This window comes from Suncus etruscus, chromosome 1, assembly GCF_024139225.1.
Source record: "Suncus etruscus isolate mSunEtr1 chromosome 1, mSunEtr1.pri.cur, whole genome shotgun sequence".
Lineage (NCBI taxonomy): Eukaryota > Metazoa > Chordata > Mammalia > Eulipotyphla > Soricidae > Suncus > Suncus etruscus.
In genome coordinates, this window is record NC_064848.1 from 150,456,752 (window position 1) to 150,481,013 (window position 24,262).

At 44.4% G+C, this 24,262-nt stretch overlaps 1 protein-coding gene across 1 annotated transcript in view; it reads left to right on the forward strand.

Annotated features, from left to right (window-relative positions):
- The window catches only part of TMEM178B (transmembrane protein 178B), a 405,178-nt gene extending 386,936 nt beyond the window's left edge, over nucleotides 1-18,242 (forward strand). The window contains exon 4 of the mRNA XM_049775451.1: nucleotides 13,960-18,242. Within this exon, the coding sequence (XP_049631408.1) occupies nucleotides 13,960-14,210 (251 nt within the window). The 3' untranslated portion in view covers nucleotides 14,211-18,242. The remainder of the gene's footprint in view (nucleotides 1-13,959) is intronic.
- Nucleotides 18,243-24,262: the final 6,020 nt, after the last annotated feature.

The following is a 24,262-nucleotide window of genomic DNA, read 5'->3' on the forward strand; positions in this document are numbered from 1 at the left end:
TGAGAGGCTGCTGGAGGTGTTGAGTCAGCTTGTCCTGTTCTCATTCTTCAAAGGGTTTTTAATGCCCATCTTTGAGACAAAACTGCTTCTTGACTTGGAGTTGGCCCCTTTCAGAAGCAAAATGCCAAGTCTTTATTTATTTATTCCAGTTTAGGGTTTCCTGTATCATTGATACACTTCCATTTTTATATATCTCTATGTAATTAAATTCTGTTGTGAAAGAAGCAAAAGAAGGAAAAAAATATCCCTTTTAGCTAAAAAAGAAAAATGCTTAATCAGTGTTGTGTAAAGTTAAAATGTAAATTGAGTATGATATCTGATCCCTGATTTTGGCCCTGGTTTAAAAAGTATGACAATAACTGTGCCCTTCCCAAAAGATAGGAAGGAATCTTTCCCTGAAAGTTCTCCCAGCTTTCCCAGGCTACAATTTATGTAAAATAATAAGACATTCCCTCTAGATCAGCTATACACATTTTTTGGTGGGCCACACCTGGTGGTGCTCAGAGGTTACTCCTGGCTCTGTGCTCAGAAATTGCTCTTGGATCAAGGGTCCATATGGGATGCCAGGTACCAAACCGCATCCATCCTGGGTCAGCTGTGTGCAAGGCAAATGTCCTACTACTGTGCTACCACTCCAGCCCCAACTATACACGTTTTTAAACATGTTCGGCTAAAACCTCATTTCCCAAATGCCTTTGTACAGTAAATTGAAATGGTGAGGGTGAGGGTTGCATGGTCTCTCTTGGCTTCCACATTATCCTCCAAGCCCATGAAGCAGTACACTTGTGTCCTCTCTTCAGGAAGATACATACTCCAGCTTTTATAGCCTTTCTCCCCAATGGAGAAAAAGTGGTTAACTTAAGCATGTTCCTTGTAGGGTATAGGGCAGGTTCTTGGGTCTATCCCTGTGCAGGTGCCTGCCACACCCAGCATTCCCAGGCTTCTGTCCATTGCCAGTGTCCAGAGGTCAGTTAGGAGGCCAGTTTTGTATTCTTTCTCATGCCTGTCAGTATGAGTCAGCACCTCTTATTAGCTGTTTCATAGACCCAGTCTTTCCCTTAGACAAAACTGCCTAATATTGGCCTATGACAGAGAGTGCCAGTGAGAGTAATAAAAATCTTAACTTTCTGTCTCTTTGCTGTGGCTCTTGGGTTCTGAAATAGAGTTTGAATGTTGGAGATGATGATTGTAATAATAATTCCCCAGATCTCCAAGAGAAAAGAGGAGCTAAAAATATTTCTAAGTTGAAGCCCATCCTTGAGGCAGTGAGGTTAGGGGCAGGAGCTGATGGGACCCATTGGTAGGCTGGGATCCAAACGAGCTATTTTGTGTCCTCACTTGACCACCACTGGGTTCTGTCCACTGGCATTTGTTTCTACAAATGCTACAAGGAGTCTTACTGAAAGAGAACTCATGCTCTGATCTGGATTCGTTTCTCTCTTAACCTTTTTTCTCTCTCGCTTCCTATGTCCCTCCTCAGACAGACCCCTTCCACCAGAAACACATGGAGGGGTCTTGGTTATTATTAGTTTTTCTTTTTCTCAAGGGCTTCGCTGGAGACTGGCAAGGCCTCCAGACCATCTCATCATTCAGTTGATCAGTCTTACTTAGATACCCCTGTCTCCCAACATTTGCTGATCATCCTGCTACAGAGACAATGAAATAACATGCTTATGAAATAATAACTGTCCATGAGAAAAACCATCACAAGTGACAACACTTAAATTGTGCCCCACTTTTTTGGGGGGGTCACACCCAGCAGTGCTCAGGGGTTACTCCTGGCTCTACGCTCAGAAATCACTTGGGGGGACCATATGGGACGTCGGGATTTGAACCACCATCCCTCTGCATGCAAGGCAAACACTTTACCTCCATGCTATCTCTCCGGTCCCTGTGTTCCACTTCTTTTTTTAATTAATATCTTTATTTAAACACCATGATTACAAATATAATTGTAGTTGGGTTTCAGTCATGTAAAGAACAGCCCCCTTCACCAGTGCAACATTCCCATCACCAATGTCCCAAATCTGTGCTCTACTTCTTAACTAGTTGTATGACTGGGACAGTTCATTTAAACTCTTGATACATCACTGTTCTCATATAAATTACTCAAGCTTTCTTGGAGGATTAAAAGGATTCACTATTCATATTACATAGACAGTGTTTGATCTCTATAGAGCTTTATATATGCTTGGTTGTGAGCAGTGAGGGGACAACAGGCAAAAGTCACCAACTATGGGTTTTCTTTTTCTTTTGGATTTTGGGCCACTTCTGGCAGTGCTCAGGGATTACTCCTGGCTCTGCACTCAGGATCATTTCTGGCGGGCTCAGGGGGCCACATGGAATGCCGGAGATTGAACCCAGGTTGACTGTGTGTAAGGCAAGTGCCCTACCTGCAGTGTTATCACTCAAACCCCTGGCTATGGATTTTCATTTCAGACAAAGACCAGGCCAAGCCAAGGGGATAATGTGCCAAGCATATGGAAACAAACCAAACCAGGTGGCAGACTAGCCTGATCTTTTGGCTACTACCCCAAGTTTCTTCCTCTACTCATTAACACGTCATTGACTTGGATCAGATAGGGCAGAAGCCAGAGAGATTTCTTTCAGGAGCCAATTTCTTTCAAACACTTAAACAGCTGGGTCCCAATCGTTTCCCATTTAAAATCAAGGCCATTTCTAGCAGAGCCTCATATGCACATTGATGTCGAATAATGACATCTAATGGGCTCATCCACCAGCCCGTCTGTGCATGTCAGGAGGTGAGAAGCAGTGTCTTCTCTCCAGGGTGGTTCACATTTGACAAAATGAGTGCCAGCCCATCCTAGAGCAATTCTGAGAGCCTGGTGTCTGTTCAACCCCTGCTGAGGGTCATGAGATAACTTAACTGCAAGGACCTGGGAGATCTGGTCTACCTGTCTGCCCTGGTATCATGCCCCATATAGATGAGGACATTTGGCATCTTTGCAGACAGAGATGAGCCTCAAGCTTAAATATTCTCATTCTTGGCAAAGTTCTCTTTCCACCAGCCATATCCCCATCATCAGTGGCAACTCCCTTTCCAGAAAGTTGGTGCAGGCTGAGTTGGTGCATGCATGAACTCAGAAAGCCTTATGATCCCCAAGTTAAATGTTCAAATATGATGATGGGTCTCTTTATACTGGACACCATACTGGCTGTAGGAGAGTGAGACTGTGTACATCCAAAGAAGATGAATAATCAGAACAATGAGAAAGTGGTGGTATCAGAGATGGTCTAATATATATATTGGAGATGGTCTTAATATACTTTCAGTATTGTTCCTGGAAAAAAGACCAGGGCAAGATTTCCTTAGAGGTTCTTACAGCTTGCTTCTGGGACTGCTATCACCCACCATGAAGAATCAACTTAGAGAAAGGAGAGGAGGAGAGAAGCAGGGCAGGCGACTGGCATGCTTGAAATCAGCTTTGTTCTTGGAAAACGACTCTTAACAATTTGTGAATGTTCCTTTCTAGACAGCTGGAGAAGCCATTCTCAGTTTGGTTAAGAAGCTGGTTGGATCCCACTAACTTTCAGTTCTCCAACAAGGCCCAGATGGAGAAGGCGCTGCAGTCTTCATGCTGAGAAAGATGTAATGCTGTACTCTAGATTTATGTTCTTTCAAAAACTCTCCTTCCCACGCTCAGAGCTTCCCCATAGATTAGATCTTACTAGATCTTCCATGCTATGAAAAATAAAATACTCAAGGCCAGTCAGGTGGGGCCAAAGTGGAATGACTAATGGTTGCTTCCCCAAGAAGATACTGGTTTTAATGGAACTGTGGAAGCTTGTCCCATGGGGACGTGGAGAGTTCTCCACTTTTTGTCCACACACTAACTCTACCACTTGTGTTTTTGGATGGGCCTTCAGCATATCCTTTAACTTGGAATTACTATGTGAATTATATAATTTATATGTATTTGGAGTCATTCCTGGTGGTCCTCAAATAGTCTCTAGGAATGATGGTAGAGTCTGAACAAAGAAAGAAGGGAAAATGTAATTTGCAGATGGAAGATAATAACTCACTGTCTAGTGGATAAATGTTATCTGGAGTAGTGCCCACCTAGCCTCTTAGGGTAGTTTCTTTTACTCTGCTGGTTGGAAAAGTTGCTTTATAAGCCAGGTAACATACCTTGCAGAACTCAAAATTTTGTCCCCGGTAGAGCATTCTGAGGTCTTCCAAGCCTCTTGGCTGGCCAGATGGCAAAGGACTCTGCTCCTAAAGAGCTGCTTCTATTACAGAGACATTTACACTGAACTTCCAGGCATGGAGTGGGTGATAGCAATGGAAATGGCAACCACATTAAAATATTTTGTTAAAGAACTGTGATTGATAGTTGAGGCTTTGCTATATAAAAGCTATTGTACTAATCATAAGATCCAAACTATGGTAGTCACATTTTTCTTCATTCTGCAAAACACTTTCTGTCGACCCTCTATTAAAACTTTCCATGTCTGGGGTGTGGAACCATGGTACAGCAGTAGTGCATTTGCCTTTATGTGCAACTGACTTGGGTTCAATCCCAATATCCAAGATGGTCCCCCGAACCTGTTGGGAGTAATTTCTGAATGCAGAGCCAGAAGTAACCCCTGAGCACTGTCAGTGTGGCCCAGGTCTAATGTTATACCTTTTATATAGGAAGCAGCTGTATCTTTCTCAGTCTTTTCATATTTATTATTATTGTTCTTCAAAATAATCTTGCGGAGAGAATATTATTCCAAAACCAGGTTTTCGTAAAGAATAAAGGTGCTTCCTAAAATCCAAGATAGCCGATATGGAGATTTCTCCAAAAACTGGAAATCAAGCTCCCATACGATCCAGATATACCACTCCTAGGAACATACCCTAAGAACACAAAAATACAATACAAAACCCCCTTCCTTACACCTATATTCATTGCATCACTGTTTGCCATAGCAAGACTCTGGAAACAACCAAGATGCCCTTCAACAGATGAATGGCTAAAGAAACTGTGGTACATATACACAATGGAATATTATGCAGCGGTCAGGAGAGATGAAGTCATGAAATTTTCCTATACATGGATGTACACGGAATCTATTATGCTGAGTGAAATAAGTCAGAGAGAGAGAGAGAGAAAAACACAAAATGGTCTCACTCATCTATGGGTTTTAAAAAAAATGAAAGACATTCTTGCAATAATAATTTTCAGACACAAAAGAGAAAAGAGCTGGAAGTTCCAGCTCACCTCAGGAAGCTCACCACAAAGAGTGATGAGTTTAGCTAGAGAAATAACTACATTTTGAACTGTCCTAATAATGAGAATGTATGAGGGAAATGGAAAGCCTGTCTAGAGTACAGGCGGTGGTCGGGTGGGGAGGAGGGAGATTTGGGACATGGGTGATGGGAATGTTGCACTGGTGATGGGTGTTGTTCTTTACATGACTGAAACCCAAACACAATCATGTATGCAATCAAGGTGTTTAAATAAAATATAAAAAGTATAAAAAAAAGAAAATGCAAATCATATATTTTAAATTCTGGTCAATAAATGAATGAGTCCTGTTGTTAAAAAAAAAAAGAAAGAAAGAAATAACTGAAAACTAACATAATCATGTGAATGAATGAGGGAACTGGAAAGCTTGTCTGGAGTACAGGTGGGGGTGGGGTGGGGTGGAGGGAGATTTGGGACATTGGTGTTGGGAATGTTGCACTGGTAAAGGGGGGTGTTCTTTACATGACTGAAACCTAATCACAATCATATTTGTAATCAAGATGTTTAAATAAATAAAAAAATATAAAAAAAAGAAGAAGAAAATCCAAGATAGCTTGAAACACAGGATCAGTGTGGACCTGCACAGGCATTTACACAACTAGTCATGCGCAGATACACAAACTCCACAATCACAGAAGGAAGAAAAGTGAGAGTGTCAGGCTCAGTTCCCAATTCCCGAGGAAGTATCAAAGTTCATATTTTCACTTAACAACTTCATAGCTTAGAAATTCCACTGGGGCCAGTGACCCAACTTGTTTTTCTATTATTACTGTTTTAAACTTGCAATGCTTCATCAGCACCCTCACTGCCTGACAGTCAATAATCCACCACCATCGTTCCCTGGTCCTTTCTGTGCCCTATGATCTTTCTTTAAGGGAGAGGAGAATTGAATTTTTCATTCTAGGTGAAAAGGAAAACAGCACAATCGGGTGGGGGACGCTGTCAGATATTTAGAGTCCCCTGGGGCAGTTTAGGAACAATTCAGTAACTACAGAGCTAACTTCCAAAAAATGGTGCTTTCACATTGGAGAAATAGTATAGTGAATTAGGAACTTGCCTTGTTTACAGCCTACCTGAGTTCAATCACTATCACCTCAGATGGTTCCCTGAATGCAGAGCCAGGAGTAAGCCCTGAGCATTGCCAAGTATGCCCCCAAAACAAAACAAAATAAAAAAAGATATTCTTTGTAAAAAGTAAGGAGGAAGTGACTTTCAAAACTGTCAAGGGCACACAAAAACACAGCAAATATGCTACTGGGTCCCAGAGAAAAGAGAGAGAGAGAGAGAGAGAGAGAGAGAGAGTGAGAGACAGAGAGAGAGAGAGAGAGAGAGAGAGAGAGAGAGAGAGAGAGAGAGAGAGAGAACTTTTTCTTCTTTCTCCCTCTGATTTTATTTCATTTAAAAAGACTCCTGGCTCCAGCCAAAAGTTATGATCATGTTTATTTTTGCTTCATCTTGGTCCAAGCTATTTGGTGATCCAAATTTAATGCTCATGGGCAGGACAATGTGTAATGCCAAAGGAGATGTTGCTACCATATGCGAGTTCTGGACAAAGTTAGTATCTATCTGACTGAATACAAATACAAAAGAGAGAACAAGTGAGGAGGGGGATCCCTAAAGCCTCTTCTAGACCATCAGCATAAAAGGAATCAAGAAAACAAGGCTATTTCTGCAGCTGTGCAGGGACATTTCCTGGGAAAATTTCAGCACTTGACCATCTAGGGTAATTGCTGCAGTGACCTTGGATAAGCCAGGGAGAAGACTGGTAAGTCAGATTCAGTTTAGGAGATTGGAGTCTAGTGCTCTGAGCTTGGTGCCTTCCCCTCACAGCCCAACATTCCCTCTCACCCACTACCATTTCCTGAGCCTCCATGGCTGCTCCACCAGCTTTGCAAAGGCTCTTTCATTAGTGTTGAGGTCACTGGATTGCTCATTCCGGGACCCAATCAAAACACACTCAGAACAATAAGTGGAATGATCGCTACTGAGTAAGAAAACCCCACATTGTTAAAGGAGACTAGAGACAAAAATCATACCAGGTGCTCCATGATTCCTGGTGAAGAGAATCATTGACAATCAGCTGACTGGCTGAGCTTGTTGGTGAACATGCTGCACACCTAGCTTCTGGTATCACGTATTGGAATGATGTGCTACTGTGCCCATTAGAGCCTATTTACTTGAAGTGTTGGGTTGGTTGGCTGCCAGAACAAAACACTCCCCCTAGCTTGAGTACTTCACACAGGGGAAAATTCATGTTTTCGTAGCTCTGGAAGCTGCAAGTCTAGGAGGAAGCGATCAATAGTGATTTCCTCCTGGACCTCTGCTTGATCACCCTGTACTCTTCACCAGGTCTTCTCAGCACTGTCTCTCTGCTGTGTCTTTGAATGTCCAGATCTTTTTTGTTTGTTTTGTTTGCTTCTTTGTGTACTTATTTTATTTCTGAGGTTCTGTTGGGTTACAAGATTGTATCCCTTTTAGTATATATTTCATACCCCTTCAAATGTCTGTTAAACACACACACACACACACACACACACACATATACACACACTTATGAGCAGAATCCAAAGGCTTGGTTTTGTTTGGTTCTATGAGTGCCTGCACTGTAATTCTTGACAGTCTACCTAGGAGTGAAATGACTTGGTAGTTGTCTTTCTCCCTCTGATTTATTTGACTTAGCAAAACTCCTTCGGGTTTTAGCCCTGTTGTTACAAAAAGCATGGCTTTCTCTTTCTTAGAGTGGAGTGAAATATTCTATGGGGTGTAAATGTATACATACACATATACATATATATTCTATGGTGTGTGAATGTATATTCTATAACTTCTTTCTCTGCTCCTCTGTAGCTGTGGGATTGGGTTGTTCCCACATAACATAGTAATTAACAGAGTGCTTATGTCTTTTTAGATTAGTGCATGTGTTCCTCATCTTAGGAGACTACCAGTCCTATTGGATTAGGGTCCAGATTAATACTAGCATTGGAGCATATTCCTTTTTAAGAACTTTGTCTCCAAATGCAGACATTCTGAGACACAGGGGGAGCTAGAGCTTCAGAATAGGTATGGACCACAGTTTTTTTTTTCCTAATACTTGTGTTTACAGATTTACAGGACCCGGTAGCTATGCCAAATCTTGGGAGGGTTTCTAGGTTCTCACACAGAGCTCTGGAAGCATTGTTCTTTAGGACAGATACCATCCTTCATGAGTGGGAAAGTCCCTTTTGTTGCTTTCATTGGAGGAGCTACTTTTCTGTGGCATCTTCATTGATTTGATGTATGGCAGCCTTGTCATGTGGCAGACAGAGTTCTAGGGATACAAACTCTGCTCCCCAGGGCAGAGAGGTAGGAGTGACAAGCCTGCCCATGTCTCTGCTTAGAACATGGGCAGCACTGTTAGCAGGATAAATGATTGAGTCCTGACTCAGCCCCATTCCTCACAGCGGGTTCTCCACCAGAGTCCCCAGTACTCCCAGTCTCACCCCAGTGAAACCTTTCCTGCCTATTGAATGTCTAGCCTGGTGTGACCTTCCTATTGGTTGCCAATGATGCATTGGTGTATAATTCAGAAGCAATTTATATGCTGTGCATGTTCTAGCAGAAACTGTAAAGTGCTCAGTAGAGCAAAATGCTGCAGAGGCATTTAATCTAAGAAGGGAAGGATTTCATCTACACCAGCTTCCAGGGATACACATACGGATGCTGTAGACATATTCTTCTGGCATATTCTTCAGAGCTTTGAAAGCCTGGAGGGGTTGGCCAGGGCACAGCATGTGGAGGAGCTGGCTCACTGCTTTCTCAGACCTCTTGGGATACATATTCAGTGGTCACTTTTGCAGCAGCCTGTTGGGCTGGTGTATGATCTGATTCCCTGGTCACAGAGCCACCAGGAAACATGCAGGGAACATTTGGGGGAAGGGGGATTCCTTCCTCATTTCCAAAAGCAGAAAATGTCACACAGATGGGTTTCCGGCCCTAGAAAGCTCCAGAAATTATATAGTCCCTGAAGTCTGGGGCGCATAAGGACTGGATATTTTAGACTATGCCTGTGCACACAATATGTAACTGCCCTGGATCCTGAAGAAGCTTCTGGAGAGCCTCAGTTTCCTAGGCAATGGCTTCACAGTAGAGTGAGAACATTCCCCCCTGCTTCACCTGCAGCCTCCATTCTATGCACCTTTCTTCTCCTGATTCTTGGCTGTGACCTTGTTGCTCTAGTACTCTGACCATCCCTAAGGAGTGAGACACCTGTCCTAGCCTCCCATTTCTTCACTGGCACAAGCTACCCACCTCACTTCCTTCCCCCATGAGATCCATTTTCCAGAGTGGACTGAGCAAGTTCAGGGCAGAATCTAAAAAACCCTCCTCAGAGCTCCTTGATTATCAATCCGAAGGAAATACAGGGCAAGGTTCTTTCCAGGGCAGCGTATTAGTTTCACCTGGAGACATTATAGGGTTGTAAGAGAGTCAGCATCGCCCCTCCTCTCAAACAACACCATCCCAACCTGGCATGTGTTGGCATTAGCAATGCCCTCCAGGGGTCCAAACATCTTAGCTGCCACCAGGTCAAGCATCAGTGTTTATCTGCTTGGATCCAGCTGGGGAATGAGGATTATCCAGGGAATCTTTGCCAGGTCTCCTGTGGGCAAAGAATGAAAAACAGTACTGGGAAGGAACTGGCAGGAGGGTGACCATGATGTCCCACTTTCTTCCCCCCACGCCTTACCATTTTTGGACCAAAAGTTCCCTGTTCCAGGGACTCCCCCGCCTGCACACTCCCCAACACACGTGGATGGTTGATCATTGCACCAGGAAGCCAAACCTGGGAAATAGACACAAAGCAGGGTTTGGCAATGTCCATTTCTCTAGGGGTACACCTGGAACAGACTATCCTTGGGGAACAGCCAACCTGTGATTATATAATGGGGGAGGGAGATGGCACAACTCATGTCCTTTTCTGTGTCACTTATGCAGGGGAGCTTCGAATCAGAGCAGAAGAGAAAATGGCCCAGAAATATGTGTCATGTGGGGCAAAAGAAGAACTGGGGTTACCCCACATCTGAAAAGATGCACTGTGGAGGAGAAAACAAAGAAAACAGGGACAGACAGATAGACAGATGGACAAGCAGCTTGGAAACTGAGGCAAGAGAGAGAACATCAGGAGTTGATTGACAGTCAAGAGGCAAGGACTAGGAGAAAACGAGGGACTGATATTTGGCAACCAGAGAGATGTTAATTAGATATGGCAGCAACATGAAAGGGGCATCCAAGGAAGCTGTGTTAGGTGTTGAAACACTGAGTCAGCGATCTAGCCACAAGAAACATTTCCTCTCTTACCAACCTCCACATTGCAAAGTGTAAGGACCAGGAAGGGTCCTACAGAGAGGGGACAGCCCTCCAGGACAATCACACAGCCCTCCTTTCTTCTAGCCAGGTGTGACAGGGTTCGCTAGAGAGCAGTGGTTGTGTGGTACTGTTACTGGTTCTTCTGGTGTGGTGACAGGGGTGTGTGAGTGTCATTGAGAGTTATTTCCTGAATAAGCTTCAGACACTCATGAAACAGAGACTGTAGATGTATAATGCAACAGAAAGTATTTCTCCAGTTTTTAAGATTATAGTCATTGTGCTGGGGTGAGGACTCAAAAGGTTGAAGCATCATTCTAAAACTACAAACTCCTTATTCCTGCATTGTGGGAATGGCTCTGATGATGTCCAAGCAGAACTGGTTTTCCCCAAACTTAAGCATCCTACAAGCCAGCCCCAGTTGGCTGGTATCACTGGGAATGACCCCGACCACCTGAGCACAGCTTAGGAGGGTTTCTTACTGATAAAAAAATAATAAAGAAATATAACACTGGGGGCCGGAGAGATAGCATGGAGGTAGGGCATTTGCCTTGCATGCAGAAGGACGGTGGTTTGAATCCTGAAATCCCATATGATTCCCCAACCCTGCCAGAAGTGATTTCTGAGCATAGAGCCAGGAGTAACCCCTGAGCACTGCCGGGTGTGACCCACAAACAAAACAAAACAAAATATAACACTGGAATTCATAGTATTATAACATGCTATATGTTACAAGTGCACTAAAATTTAAAATGTGCTTATAGTTTGGTATATTTGGTATGTTTACACCTTTAGCCTACTCTGGTTGGAGGACGCTGCCTGGAATTCAGGGTCAAAACAGATTTCCCATCATGGCGTATCTCTATGACTAGGATAGTGCCTTACAGAAACATCGGGATCTCAGGAACTCTCTTAGCATAACATTTTACATGAGGACAGATCAAAGCAGGTTCTTCTGGTAAAAAAGAGGAGAGTTGGGCTAGGTACAGTCTGCTCCCCTTTTAGAGCCAGCTTCTGTGACACTGCCAAGAAATCCCATTTAAAATGTCCTGGGGGTGCGGTGTTTTAGAAATGGGTCAGAAACGTGCACTCTGGTGATAGTTATTTGAACTGAGTTCTCTGGGAGAGCAGAGTCGCTCACTCGCTTTAGACCCTTAGTACTCTGCCCTGGGTTGAGGTTACTGGGGTTTGAGAGACTAATAAGAAATGAGACACTTGGTGGCAGTATGGGCCCCATCAGGCAAGTGAGGGGTTTGGGTAGCATTTGAGATGTGGTAGGAAACCAGAAGAGGGATGGAAGCAGTGGGGAGAATTAGAGTCTGACATCACTGGCTATTTCAATGAGGTAAGAGAGGGTAGGGTCCATTCATGGTGGGGTGTCACTGCTGCATGAGTCAGAGAAGCAAAATCAGGAGAAGAGAAGAGCACATTTCAGGGGTGCCAGGGAGCCACATCTGCTGCATAGAGACCTGGGAAAAATGACAAGAGAGATGAAGGCCATAGTAGGAAGCTTGCCATAAAGAGCAGGGAGTGAAGTTAGGGAAGAGAAGGAAAAGCTATGACAATCAAAGCTGGAAATGTTCACTCTGGACAAGAACTGGGGGCCGAAAACTTATAAAGTAATATGCATGATACCCCTTCAGAAACAATATTGCAAACCAATGTTTAAAAGGGAAAAGGAGTAAAAGTGAATGAGTGAGTGTGTGTGTGTGTGTGTGTGTGTGTGTGTGTGTGTGTGAGAGAGAGAGAGAGAGAGAGAGAGAGGAAGAGGAAGAGAGAGAGAAACAGAGAAGAAAAATGTCTGACAAATGCAAGTGGGGAGGGTGGGAAGCAAACTAAGGACATAGGTGGCAGGAAATGTGCACTGATGAAGGGATGGGTGTTGGACATTATGTAGTAGAAACTCAATAGTGAACAACTTTGAAACTGTACATCATGGTGATTCAAAATAAAATTATTAATTAAAAAAATAGAGACCTGAAACAATGGGCTGCTGGGAAGGAAGATGGGGAGCCTCCACACCTCCTGGGAGTTCTCCATCAGAAGTGGATTGATCACTCATGGAGAGTCTTACACCTTGTTTTCTGAAGGACCCCAGCTATGGGAGGACCTTACTGGTGGCAGCAGCTACAGCCGCTGGATTTCACAGAGGAGAACCAGAGCTTCTGAACTGAGATGAAACTCAAGTCTCCGAACCCATAGTCTGGTTCTGTTTCACTTACTCTGCAACTTTCCATCTCTGTCTGTCTTATATCCCCAAGTAGATTATAAGCTTGTTTTCCTATCTTTTTATTGTAGATTTAATTAAAGAGTCTTAAGCATAGGGATCATCTCTTTCTCCTTTTTTTTTTTTTTTTTTTTTATCTCCAGAGCGTCAAACAGAAAACTTGGCAGAGGCATAACAGTTCAGCAGATATTCGCTGAGGAACACTTTTGCACCTCAGGGAGCCCACCACCCAAGGATTTACTCCCTTTCCATCCCCTCATTTCTATTGCATCCCAGCCTGGACCTAGCTTACAGCCAGGGAGTAGAGCACGCCATGTAAGGGAGAGCTGGAAGAACAAAATTCTGGTGATTTCATTTCCTTCTCAGCCACAGCACATGAGGGAGTCTGCTTGGAGTTAGGCCTACACCCCAACCATGAGGAAATGATGGAGATAAGCCTTGTGTGTTCTTGTTTCTTCTTATTTATTGAGTGTGTAAGAGAAATCAAATGGCAATGTCCAAAGACCTAGAGAAAGGCTGAGTATCTGGTAGAGACACAAGAAAAATGGTATCTTACGCATTGTTGGGGAAAAAAATAAGGATAGAACTAAATATCCAAGCCAAAGTCAACAATAATAGAATCAAGTGACCTAGACTTTAACAATCTAAACTTAAATGGGCCTGTTATACTGGCAGGCCAGGGGGGCAAAGGGTGGTGGTATAGGATGCATGCTGGGAACATTGGTGGAGGGAGGTTGACACTGGCGGTGGATCTGAAATTCAACTATGAAGGACTCTGTAAATCACAATGGCTTCAATAAAATAAAATTTTATAAAAGAAAATATTTAATAAAAGAAATGAAAACGATATATTAGAAGAAAAGAAATGGGACTTCCAAGAGGTGGCCAATATGGGACTATAATAAAAAGGGGGCTAGGCTGATAGCACAGCAGTAGGGCATTTGCCACATACAAGGTAAGTTCCCTACTAATATATTATTGCTTTGGCACTGAGTAGAGCAAATTAGTTTTAACTTGGATCTTCTCTTCCCTGCTCCAGGAACTTGAAAACCCAATAATGCTCATTTCTCTCTCTTCCCCACTTTCCCTGTCCTCCCTTTTCCACCCTTTTTCTCCCCCATTCCCCACCAACTTCAGGAACCTTCTGCATCATTTCACTGTGTACCTGTGTGGCCGGGATCAACTTCGAGCTGTCACGATACCCGCGCTACCTGTATGGACTCCCGGATGACATCAGCCATGGCTATGGATGGTCCATGTTCTGTGCGTGGGGGGGCCTGGGCCTCACCCTCATCTCGGGGTTCTTCTGTACCTTGGCCCCTTCTGTCCAACCTGTCCCGAGGACCAACTGCCCTAAATCCAGACCTGAGAATGGGACAGTGTGCTAAAGCCCAACCCGTCCAGACACCCCCATATATATATATATAAATATATATATAATATACATATATAAAACCAAACTCAGTCAAGGCGATGCCAGTGCCAAGGTGGAGAGGAGTTGGCTCAGGCCTCTCTGGGGACACTATTGTGGTCTCCTCTCCAAGACGGGGCAAGGGTGCCCATCATGTGGCTCGTCCATCAATTCTTAACTGTTGGCTCCCCCATTTCTCAAAGACCAAGTGAACGCTACTGCTCTCCATGGCATCTTCACCCCTAACCCCCACAAGGATGCGGTGGTGGGCTGGGAAGGGACAGTGCCAAGAGCCTGCGGTCACAAGCAGCACAAATGGGGAGCAGGAAGGGCCATCTACAGGGTTCCCAGGACAGGATGCACTGTCCCCTTCCCCCACCATTGATCTTCTCCCAGAGAGACAAAATGCTGAGGACTGAGGTTCTCCCTCACCATGGAGGGTGTTGGCAGAACCCCCTGCCCCGTGCCTCCTTCTCTTCCTGTCCTTTCTCCTGGCCCAACGGAGATGCATCCCTGGAGATTCAGAAGCAGAGCAAATGAAGGAGGATGTGTCCTTATGGCCAGCCAGCACCAAGATCATGCTTGAGTGGTGGGAAATGGGGACGAGAACCCCACTAAGACATAAGACCCGCATCACCACTGGGACGCGCATGAAGTGGGAGCTTGGAGCACCTAGTCTGACCTTCCAGCTGCCTTATGCCCCGCAAAAAAGGAGGCCGCCTGCCCTACCACCCCCACCTGCACCCCTGGCCATCCATCCTTCCACTGGAGCCTCAGAGCGATGCTGTCATGTGTGTGAGTGTGTGTATATGTGTGTGTGAGACAACTTGGGGTGGTTCCCTTATTTTATTTTTTTCCTTTCACTCTTCAAACAGAAATACAATGTTATGAGTGTTGTCAATCAGCTGTTGGGTTCATGGCCCAAGACAGGAGGCCCAAAAGGAATAATGAGGAGCAGGCCAAGTTGAGGGGCCATGCCTGCAGCTGCCGCCCTGAGAGCATGTGCCTGTGAAGGATGTTTCCAGAGTGTGGGGTTTGGTGGGTGCATTTATTTCCCTATTTTAGTCCTGCTGGAATTCCCCAGGGCAGAATTGTAAACAAGGCCATGTTAGGGGCCTAGAGGACCCTGAGGTCTTCACCTTGCAGCTCTGGAACCCCCCTGGAATGATTTCCTCTTCTTTGGGAAGCTGGAAACCCCACAGGGCACCATAATCCTGAGAGTGGAGGGGGAGCCCTGTTGGCATGGGTGCTGCCAGCCCAGCCTTCCAGTCACTCGCCGTGGCAGAAGCTGTCCTTCGTCCCTGGACACTGACCCCTTTCCTGGAGGCCACCTCTGTACAGATGAAAGAACAAAGGCCCCATGCCTTGCCTGTAAGACACTTACTGTGTGCATTCATGGACAGCACTGACTCTTCCCGCCCTCCTCCTTTGCCTCTTGCTATTCAAGGCCGTGAATCCCCACACAGCCATCTTCATGGCTCTCACCCAGACATGGGGTGTCTGTCCAACCTGATGTCACAGCCCCATTTGGAGAAAATGGGCCCTGCAGGTCAGCCAGCATCTGAACGCTCTGCTAGGGCAAGAGGGCAGGAGTCACTGACCGCCACCTGAGCCAGCCCAGCCCACAGAGGTCCAGAGAGCAAAGCCCAGCTTGCAGCTGGGGGCGACCACCTGGCTGAGAAGTCAGTGGCTTCAAAATAAATCTGCTTTGGGGACTTAGCTAACCTCTCAGCAGCCTTCTGTCCCACCCACCCCCACTGTGTTCCATCTATCTGTCTTCTAACCCGTCTCCTCTCACCAATTCACCCCTGCCCTGTGCTCCTTTATCCCACACCCTGCCTATTCCTGTGCCCCCATCTGTTCTCAAAGACTGGGTGTCCCTCACATCAGATGTGCATGAATGGGTTTGAATGGGGCCCCTGGAGGGCTGTATCTCTGGTGCATTTCATGTGTTTGTGTCAATACATACCTGGATGTGGGTATGGGGGTACCCCTTAAGACATCCTTGCCTGTGACCCTCTTCAACTTCTGCCTCTAGTCTTTCTCATGGGAAGTCCCTTCATAGGGAGGCAAGGAGCAAGACTTTTAGCTTCACATAGAGGTCCTAAGGAATATTTTTAAAACTAAGGACTTATTCTATGAGAAGGGAAATCATCTTCAGGAAAACCCTTCCCCATCCCCACCCCCATTGTACAGGGCACTTCAAAAACAAAACCATTTTCTTTAAAAAGTTGGATTTTCCCCATCAGGGGAAGAAGGGAGCTAGGCTTGAAGATTAGTGAGATGTGTCTTATGTTGAAAGGTAATGTCATGTATCTTCTGCATTACATCTTGAATGGTGTTTGCTGAGCAGAGAATAGAGGGTATGTTTGGGCATGTCTGGGGTAGAGGGTTTGTCTCAGTCTAAAACTAAATGGAGCTAGTTTCAGTTGCAGGAAAATGGTGGAAGAATTCCCCAATTGGGCCATTTGCTGTTACTCTTGAATCTGTTTGAGACCCACCCACAGCTGTCTCCTTCCTGCTTTTTTAACCTTGTCTTTGTCATGACTGAGTCGGCCACTCCTTCCAACTATAGTTTCCATGCTAGACTTTAACACAGCCCCCTGGATCTCTTTTACCTTTCTGGAGATGTTAGAGACTCCCAGGAAAGATGAAACCCCTGAAGTCAAGTCGTTATCAGCATAAGGAGAGTCTTGAGCTGCTGCTTAAATATCAGAGCTTAGCCCTCCTTGGGATTCCTCAAAGTATCCAACTATTTGGCCAAAATGGAAGCCCCATAGCAGTGGCAGTTCCAACATCAGACTAACCCAGGATGAAGCCAACCACTCCAGTAAGTAACTTTGGCTCTTGAGCTAGGAAATGAGTGAGGAGGAAGAGAAGGATAAAGAAAGAGAGACATTGACCTTACAAGATTCTTCAAGGTCAGATTTTGCTAATACAGTAGAGCCTAAACTTTAGAAAGGATGTGGACTCAGCATCCTCACTCAAACTCCCAAACCCAGGTCAAGTTCAAGTTCTTTATAGGTGCATGCAAGATCTACAATGGTGTACATGTTTTGAACTCCATGCAAGTCTACCTTGAGACTGGGCCCATTGCAGATTTCATTTTCTTTTCTACCTCTGAGACTGGAGATCACAGACACTGAGATCTCTTCTGGAAAAGAGGTCCCATTTCTTTAACTCTCCCCTATTTGGGGATTATAGTTTCTTCTATTTTCTTCTTCTCTCTCAACTCACTGCCACTTTCCTTCTACATCAGTGTGGGTTCATGTTCAGAATGTTTGGGAATTCATCCCTAAGGAGACTCACTCTCCTAGCAGCCCCCATCCTTATTTGTTGTGACTCTAAGTCTCATAAGAGAGTCTGTGACTTCTTGGGATTAAACTTTTTTAAATTTCTTTGTCAATGAGCCTAATTCAGCTTTATTTCTTCCATGAGCTCCAGTCTTTCAACAACTCTGCCCCTTCTACTCCAGAGATCACAAAGACTTGACAATTCCATCAAGACAAATAAACATTCTCTGGTGGTCACAATTCCAAATGCAGCCTCCTGGGCTTTGGTGCCTGCCATTTGGGGAGGTAGTGTGAGTTGTTCTCCATTAGCAATGCTCCCCTTCTCTTTTGAAAAGGTAAAGGAGATAGATAGCACAAGAAAGTTCTACAACAAAATATTCACTAAATCATGATCATCATTTAGTAGTCTTAAATTCGTGTTTTATGTGTAGTTGTCCTGAGGGAGGGAGTGTGGTTTTGGGCTCTACTCTGAGTCATAGTGAGAAACAGAAAACCAAGAACATCACTTGGGGCTATGCAGAATGGACTATCTTCACATGACTTATTCTGAGAACATTACTGAGCTGGTTTTCAAAGATTGGGGTTGAAGGTGAGGACAAGTGGGAAGGAGTTCACTCTGGTCATCTCTGGTGAGCTTTGAGTGGAATGCTTAGTTGATCCTCCTGATTTCAGACAAACAACTGAAGAGAAGCTGCTTTTCAGAAAATGTTCTCTTTCAGAAAATGTTCTCTCTGCTCTAGAAATACCCAGTCCCAGGGAACCCACCCAGGGAAACAAGATGATGAAGAGGGAGAAAAATCAGTGCATCCTAGCTAGCTATGAGTGTGCCATAGAGGAAGGTAACAGATTGTCACATGAGCCCCTTGAACTAATCAATATACAAGATTCAGGTAGCCCTCAAAACAGTTCTCTCAGAAACTATGCTGTCTGGTTTCCATGGCCACCAGCATGATGCAAATTATTTATTCAGCATTGCTCTTTCTTAGATTCCATTGGCTTTTTATTTTCCTGGGGGATCCAGGATCACTATAGAAAATTGAAAAAAGAATATACAAAGAAAGGCTGAACAATTATTGGTAATTTCATCTCTTTGAAGCATCATCTTTCTCCCTGTATCTCCAACTTCACTAGTTGATGGTTGTCTGCATTGTCAGGTCTAGGAAGGGCAGCCCATGAAATTGGTCTACATGGAATTGACCTTGTGTTCATGGTTCCAGGATCCCAGAGCTCAAAGCATCTAAAGATAACACTAGAGGCCTTGGAAAAGCTCAACATCAGCAGCACATAGGGGCGGAGGCAGAGATGGAGCAGAGTGGAAAAATTACACCTTTGGGACTTTTTTTTTTTTTTGAGTGCCATCTCAATCTCATTATAGAGGTAAGAGCACTGAAGCCAGAATAAGTCCCTAATTAGGCAACTCGAGTAGAATTCCCTTACCGTAAATTTAGTTTCAGCTCTGCATTCAAATGATGGGTGTCTCTGGACACTGCATCTTCATACTTGAACTTCCCCATCCACAAAGATGAGGAGAGTAATAACATTTTTACCTCATACTACATTAAGGGTGGCAAAGATACTGCAAAGGGATTTTAAGGCATGAATCATCATATGTGTCATGCTCTGTTCATGTCTCTCTTTGACCAGAGAGCCCCACATGAGGTAGGGCTTTGTGCAATCTCAAGCCTCACTGCAGAAAGGTTAGTCCAAGTTAAGAGGTCTTCTGAGCCAACAGGCAGACCCTGTGTATCCAACATACCATAGTAAATTTAGCCTATCAGGTCCATCGGAGAACCTGTCTCTTTATATACCTGTCCATAGGTTTCTTTCTAGTGTGCAAAGGACACTCAATCCCTCTTGATCATTCCTGGAGATGAACAAATGGGACACAGTATCTTTGAGTTAAAACAGGGAACTATTTACCAAGGAATAGGGTCAACATCTTCCTTTATTCTTGCCATCCTCCTAGCATTGTTTCTAACAGCTCATGCCCAAGTGTTTGGAGCAGAGTAGATCATGAAACATTTAAAGTTTTAGAGACAAACAAGTTAATTAAAGAAACTTAGATCTTTCTTCTTTAGTCATTTGGAGAAGCAGGTGGCTTGAACAAAAGCATGTGGGTTGCCCTGGGAAGTCCTGTGGATGTCGCATTCCCTGAGCCACAATCTGGGCATGGTCCTCTTTGGGGAAAACTGAATCCTATAAACTATAAAAGCATACTCTTCCTTTTAAAAAAGGTCCTTCACACCCCATGCTTGGCAGGGTTCCCATGTTCCAAGCCATGGTTCCCTCTTGAGATAGAGTCCAGCCAGCAGTGACAACACTCAGCCATTCAAGAGGGTGTTTGTTCACCATTGAGAAGCAAAAACGAGGGTAGAAGCCTGGAGTTTGCTCACCAGCGGATCTCACCTGATATCTGTTGGACCACGTAGCAACATCCACCATGGCCAACTCCTATTCTTCTTGCTCAAAGACTGGTGCTGTCCCTTAGGGAACTCTGAGTCTCTACCCCTTTTCTTGCCTCCCATTTCTCCCTCTAGTTAAATCTTTTCCTTCCTCTCAGGGTCCCCCCAGACCCTTTCTAGCCTGAATGTATCAGTGTGTCTGTGTTGTGAATGTAGCAATGCCTTTCACATAACAAGCTTTCGCCAACTCCTATCCTGCTCCATCCCCATCCCCCACCATGGTGTGACTGTTTTGCTATATTTGAGACTATCTGTAAAAATGTACAAATAAAAGTGGAAACTGAAAATAAGGGGGTGGGAAGGAAGACTGAATCCCATTTTTGATGCAGCCCTCAGTTTTCTGAGGACTTATGTGGACTGCCCTGAGCTCCCACCTTTTTATGGGGTGGGATGGGGTGGGATTTGAAGGGAGTGAGGCCAGGGATTGGCAAGGGAGGTATTTTTTTCTGGTTGTTTCTTGGACAGTCACTAATGTCGGCTTGGAACTCTGTTCTAAGGATTTTGCCTTCAAAGTAAATATATATATATATATATAGTCCCAAAAGTATGAGCAAGTCATCTGAGCCTGAAGGATGAGTCATCCAAATTTGAGTCAATGCAAAGACCTAAGACTGGGTCACATTCCCTACTTCATCATTGGCTCACTTGGGGAGTCCCTTTTACCTCACCTCCTCTGTGTTCTCCCAGCCAAATAGGGAGCAGGGGGCCTTCTGGGGACACTGGTCTTCATGTCCATTGTGCTGCTATTTTTAGGGAGACTTTGAGCCCATATTGGTGTAGTTTTCATAGTGCATGGTGAGGCACTTGGAGAGAATTCCTCTCCACCACCAAGGCCCCATGCTGGCTTTGCTCAGAAAATAACCTTAAGCCCACAGCCAGTTTGTGCTCAGAGTCCAAAGCCTTTGATCTACCTTTTCATTCTCAGATGCCTTTTCCCACCTGCTTTGACAAGCTCCTTTTAGGATCTTTCTCTTTTATTGACAGAGCTTTGCTACACTGGGGTAGAAGGAAAAGTGTTCATGAAGTGGGTGCCTGGGAATTGCTTTGCGATCTCAAAATGGCTCTGTAAGCCAGGCAGGTGAGATCACAAGCAGGGAGTCTGGTTAAAGGATGTGACCAAGTTAGAATGAAAAAGCTGAGATGGGACTGGGAAGAGACAAAGAGCAGCAGTAGAGGTAACACAAAGAAAGGTTTTGGAAGCAGATATGGCTGAATTACTGAGCAGGGCAACATCTGCAGGCTAGAAACAAAAAACTTCCTGATGTGTGGCATCAGAAAGATGAAGTTAAAAAACAGAGGACTGAACTATCTGATAGCACAAAGTCTTAGAAGACCAACTGTCCTTGGAGGGCGGATTCACTGAACTTGACCAATGACCTAGCCCTTATACAGCCCCAGGGAGCCTTCGATCCAATCCTTCCTCCTCCTCTCTAAAGGCCCATGTCCATCTCTGGGGCCAGTTTGAGAAGGTTACTTAAGCAGTGCCATTCAGGGATGACAGGGTACTGGCCACATATGCCATCTTAAATAGCATAGTTGCTCCATTTTTAAAAGTCAAAAGAAAACAGGTGAGATAGTTTTTAAACCACTAGCTAAGTAGTTGCTGTTCACTGAGATGATGAAATCTTTCTCATCCTGTGTGAATCTGAACTTTCAGAAAGCACATTTCCAGTGTCAGTCATCACATGTGGCTCCTGGCCCCTCCTAAGACAGAAGTTTAGACAGATCCTGAGGAGATAGAGATGGAAACAGCCCCCCCCCATCACCCTGGGGTCCCTCCTTTGTCATTATAAACAGGTGGGAGATTGGCATTAATGAAGGAGAAAGTGAGTGTAAGACTGGCCAGCTCAGTCAGAGAAAGATGATGACTTATCACATTCCTTTAACCCCTGTCCCAAGTTCCAGAGGTCAAGCCAGGTTGCTCATTCAGCTCCTGCACTCTTTACCTGACAGTAAGGAGAGGACCAGCATCTTCAATCTCAAAATAAAGATCTCCACTCACCTCCTAAGATCTCACCTTCCTATACAATCCATCACTCCAAACGTGTGCTCTTCAAAGTCAAATGCTGAAAGGTGAGGGGTAGGGAAATAGTACAGTGCTTTGCACATGACCTACCTGGTTTGAACCCTGACATCCCATAACGCCCCCTGATTATTCCTGAGCACAGAAACAGGAGTAAGCCCTGAGCATCACTAGGTGTGGTCAACAAAACACAAAACAAGTAGCAAATGCTGAAAGGGGACAGATACACTGGGTAAAACAGTGGCCACACTCTGAACAGTTTCCAAGGGAGTTGGCAGTAACCTTTTCTGTCCCCACCAATGAGTTTTGCCACTCTTCCCTTGCCCAAAGATCTGCCAGTGACTTGAAGAATTTGGTTCAAGACCAAGACAAGTAGCATGATTCTCGGGTGGAGAACAGAAAATAAAAAGGCAAGACACCAACCCCTGGGCCTTCTCAAAGCCTTTCAAAAAGTCAGTATGATTATGATTGACTCATTTCACATAGAACACACTGAGCCCTCTGTAACCCAGAGAAAGATAATGGGATGACTTGTATATGGTTATCAGTGTGGGACCACCACCACCAAAACTCTGACACCTGGCATGGTTTATGGTCTACCAGATTGTTGCTTGGTCAATATGAATTTATTTACCTTTCATTTGCGTAGTGATTTCTGATTGGTTAGTCAAGGAGTGGCGTGTACTGCAGGATCCCAACACAGCCTCTGCCCTCAGAGGTAACAATTCCTGTGGTTATTGGTGCTAAAAATAAGATAAATATTATGTTAATTTGTTCTGATACGATGTGAATAAATGTGTTGTTTAATCTTAACAAGAATGCTACATCTTATCAGATCTATTGTACTGTCTGTACCTTCTCATAATTAATGAATTACAGCAAAGGTGATCTAAACCAGATCTTGAAACTGTTGTGCTATTCTGAGAGGTGAATTTAGCAGGGAAGTGGGAGGGGGGATGAAGAGGGAGATTGCTGGGTTCCTGTGACTTTGCAAGAACTGAGGAAGCAGAGAGCATTTGGGGACTTCAGAGACACTGACTGCATCCTCCAATTTTCTTTTTCAAATTGGCAGAAATATTGTATTTCCATCGATTGAAGAAAAAAAAAGCGTCTGGTTATTAAATGACTTGTTCATGGAAAAAATAAAAATAAATAATCTGTCAGTTGTGGAATGTAAACTGATTAAACAATTAAATAAAGAAGATCATGTTGTGTGTTTTAAGCAGTTGTGTCTGCTTGGAGAGGGGGAGGGATTCTGCAGTATTTGGTGGAGAACCATGTTTTCACTCAAGCCTGACAGAGGAAAAAATAGAACAACTCTGATGGAGACAGTGATCCAAAAACTCTAATCCAGAAGGAAATAGACCGTAAATGTTCTGAGCATGTGTAAGCCATAAGTGATTTTTTTTAAACTTTTAGAGTTAGAAGAGAGGGAGAGAAAAAATGTTTAGGAATTCAAAAAAGAAAAATAAACTATTTTTCCTCCAATTGGACATTAATAACTTTTTAATGACTTGCTAAAAAGACCTCAGGAGATCTTATAGCTATGTCCACACACACACACACACACACACACACACACACACACACACACACACACACACACACACTTCAGTTGCCGTTATAAAATTTAAGTTGTTGGGGCTGAGAGAAATCAGAGATTTTTTCCCTGCACATACACAACCCATGTTAGGTCTTTGACATCCCAATTGGTCCATCAAGCGTCATCAGGAGTAATTCCTGAGCAATTCCAGGTGTGACTTCCCACCGGGGGGGGGGGGGGGGGGGGGGGGAGGGGAGACAGAGAGAGAGAGAGGGAGGGAGGGAGGGAGAGAGAGAGAGGGAGGGAGGGAGAGAGAGAGAGAGAGAGAGAGAGAGAGAGAGAGAGAGAGAGAGAGAGAGAGAGAGAGAGAGAGAGAGAGAGAGAGAGAAGGAATTGCAGGTGGTTGTTGTCTGGATTTACAACCCACTAACTATGAAGCTCCCATGACCCTTCCTTAGGTCCATTGTATTTGCTAAAGCACTCCTAGAACTCAGGAAAGTATTTACTTTCTGGATTGTGGATTTATTCTCCAAGGTGAGACTCTGAAAGAGCCAGGTGGGGCAGATATGCAGAACCAGGTGTGGGGACGGGGTGTGTGGGTGGACCTTCCATGCTACTTCTGTGTTACTACCAAGAGGTGTAGTAACCTTGCCAAATACATTCTGTTGGGTTTGGAAAATGGCTTTATTATATATTTATGATGGATTA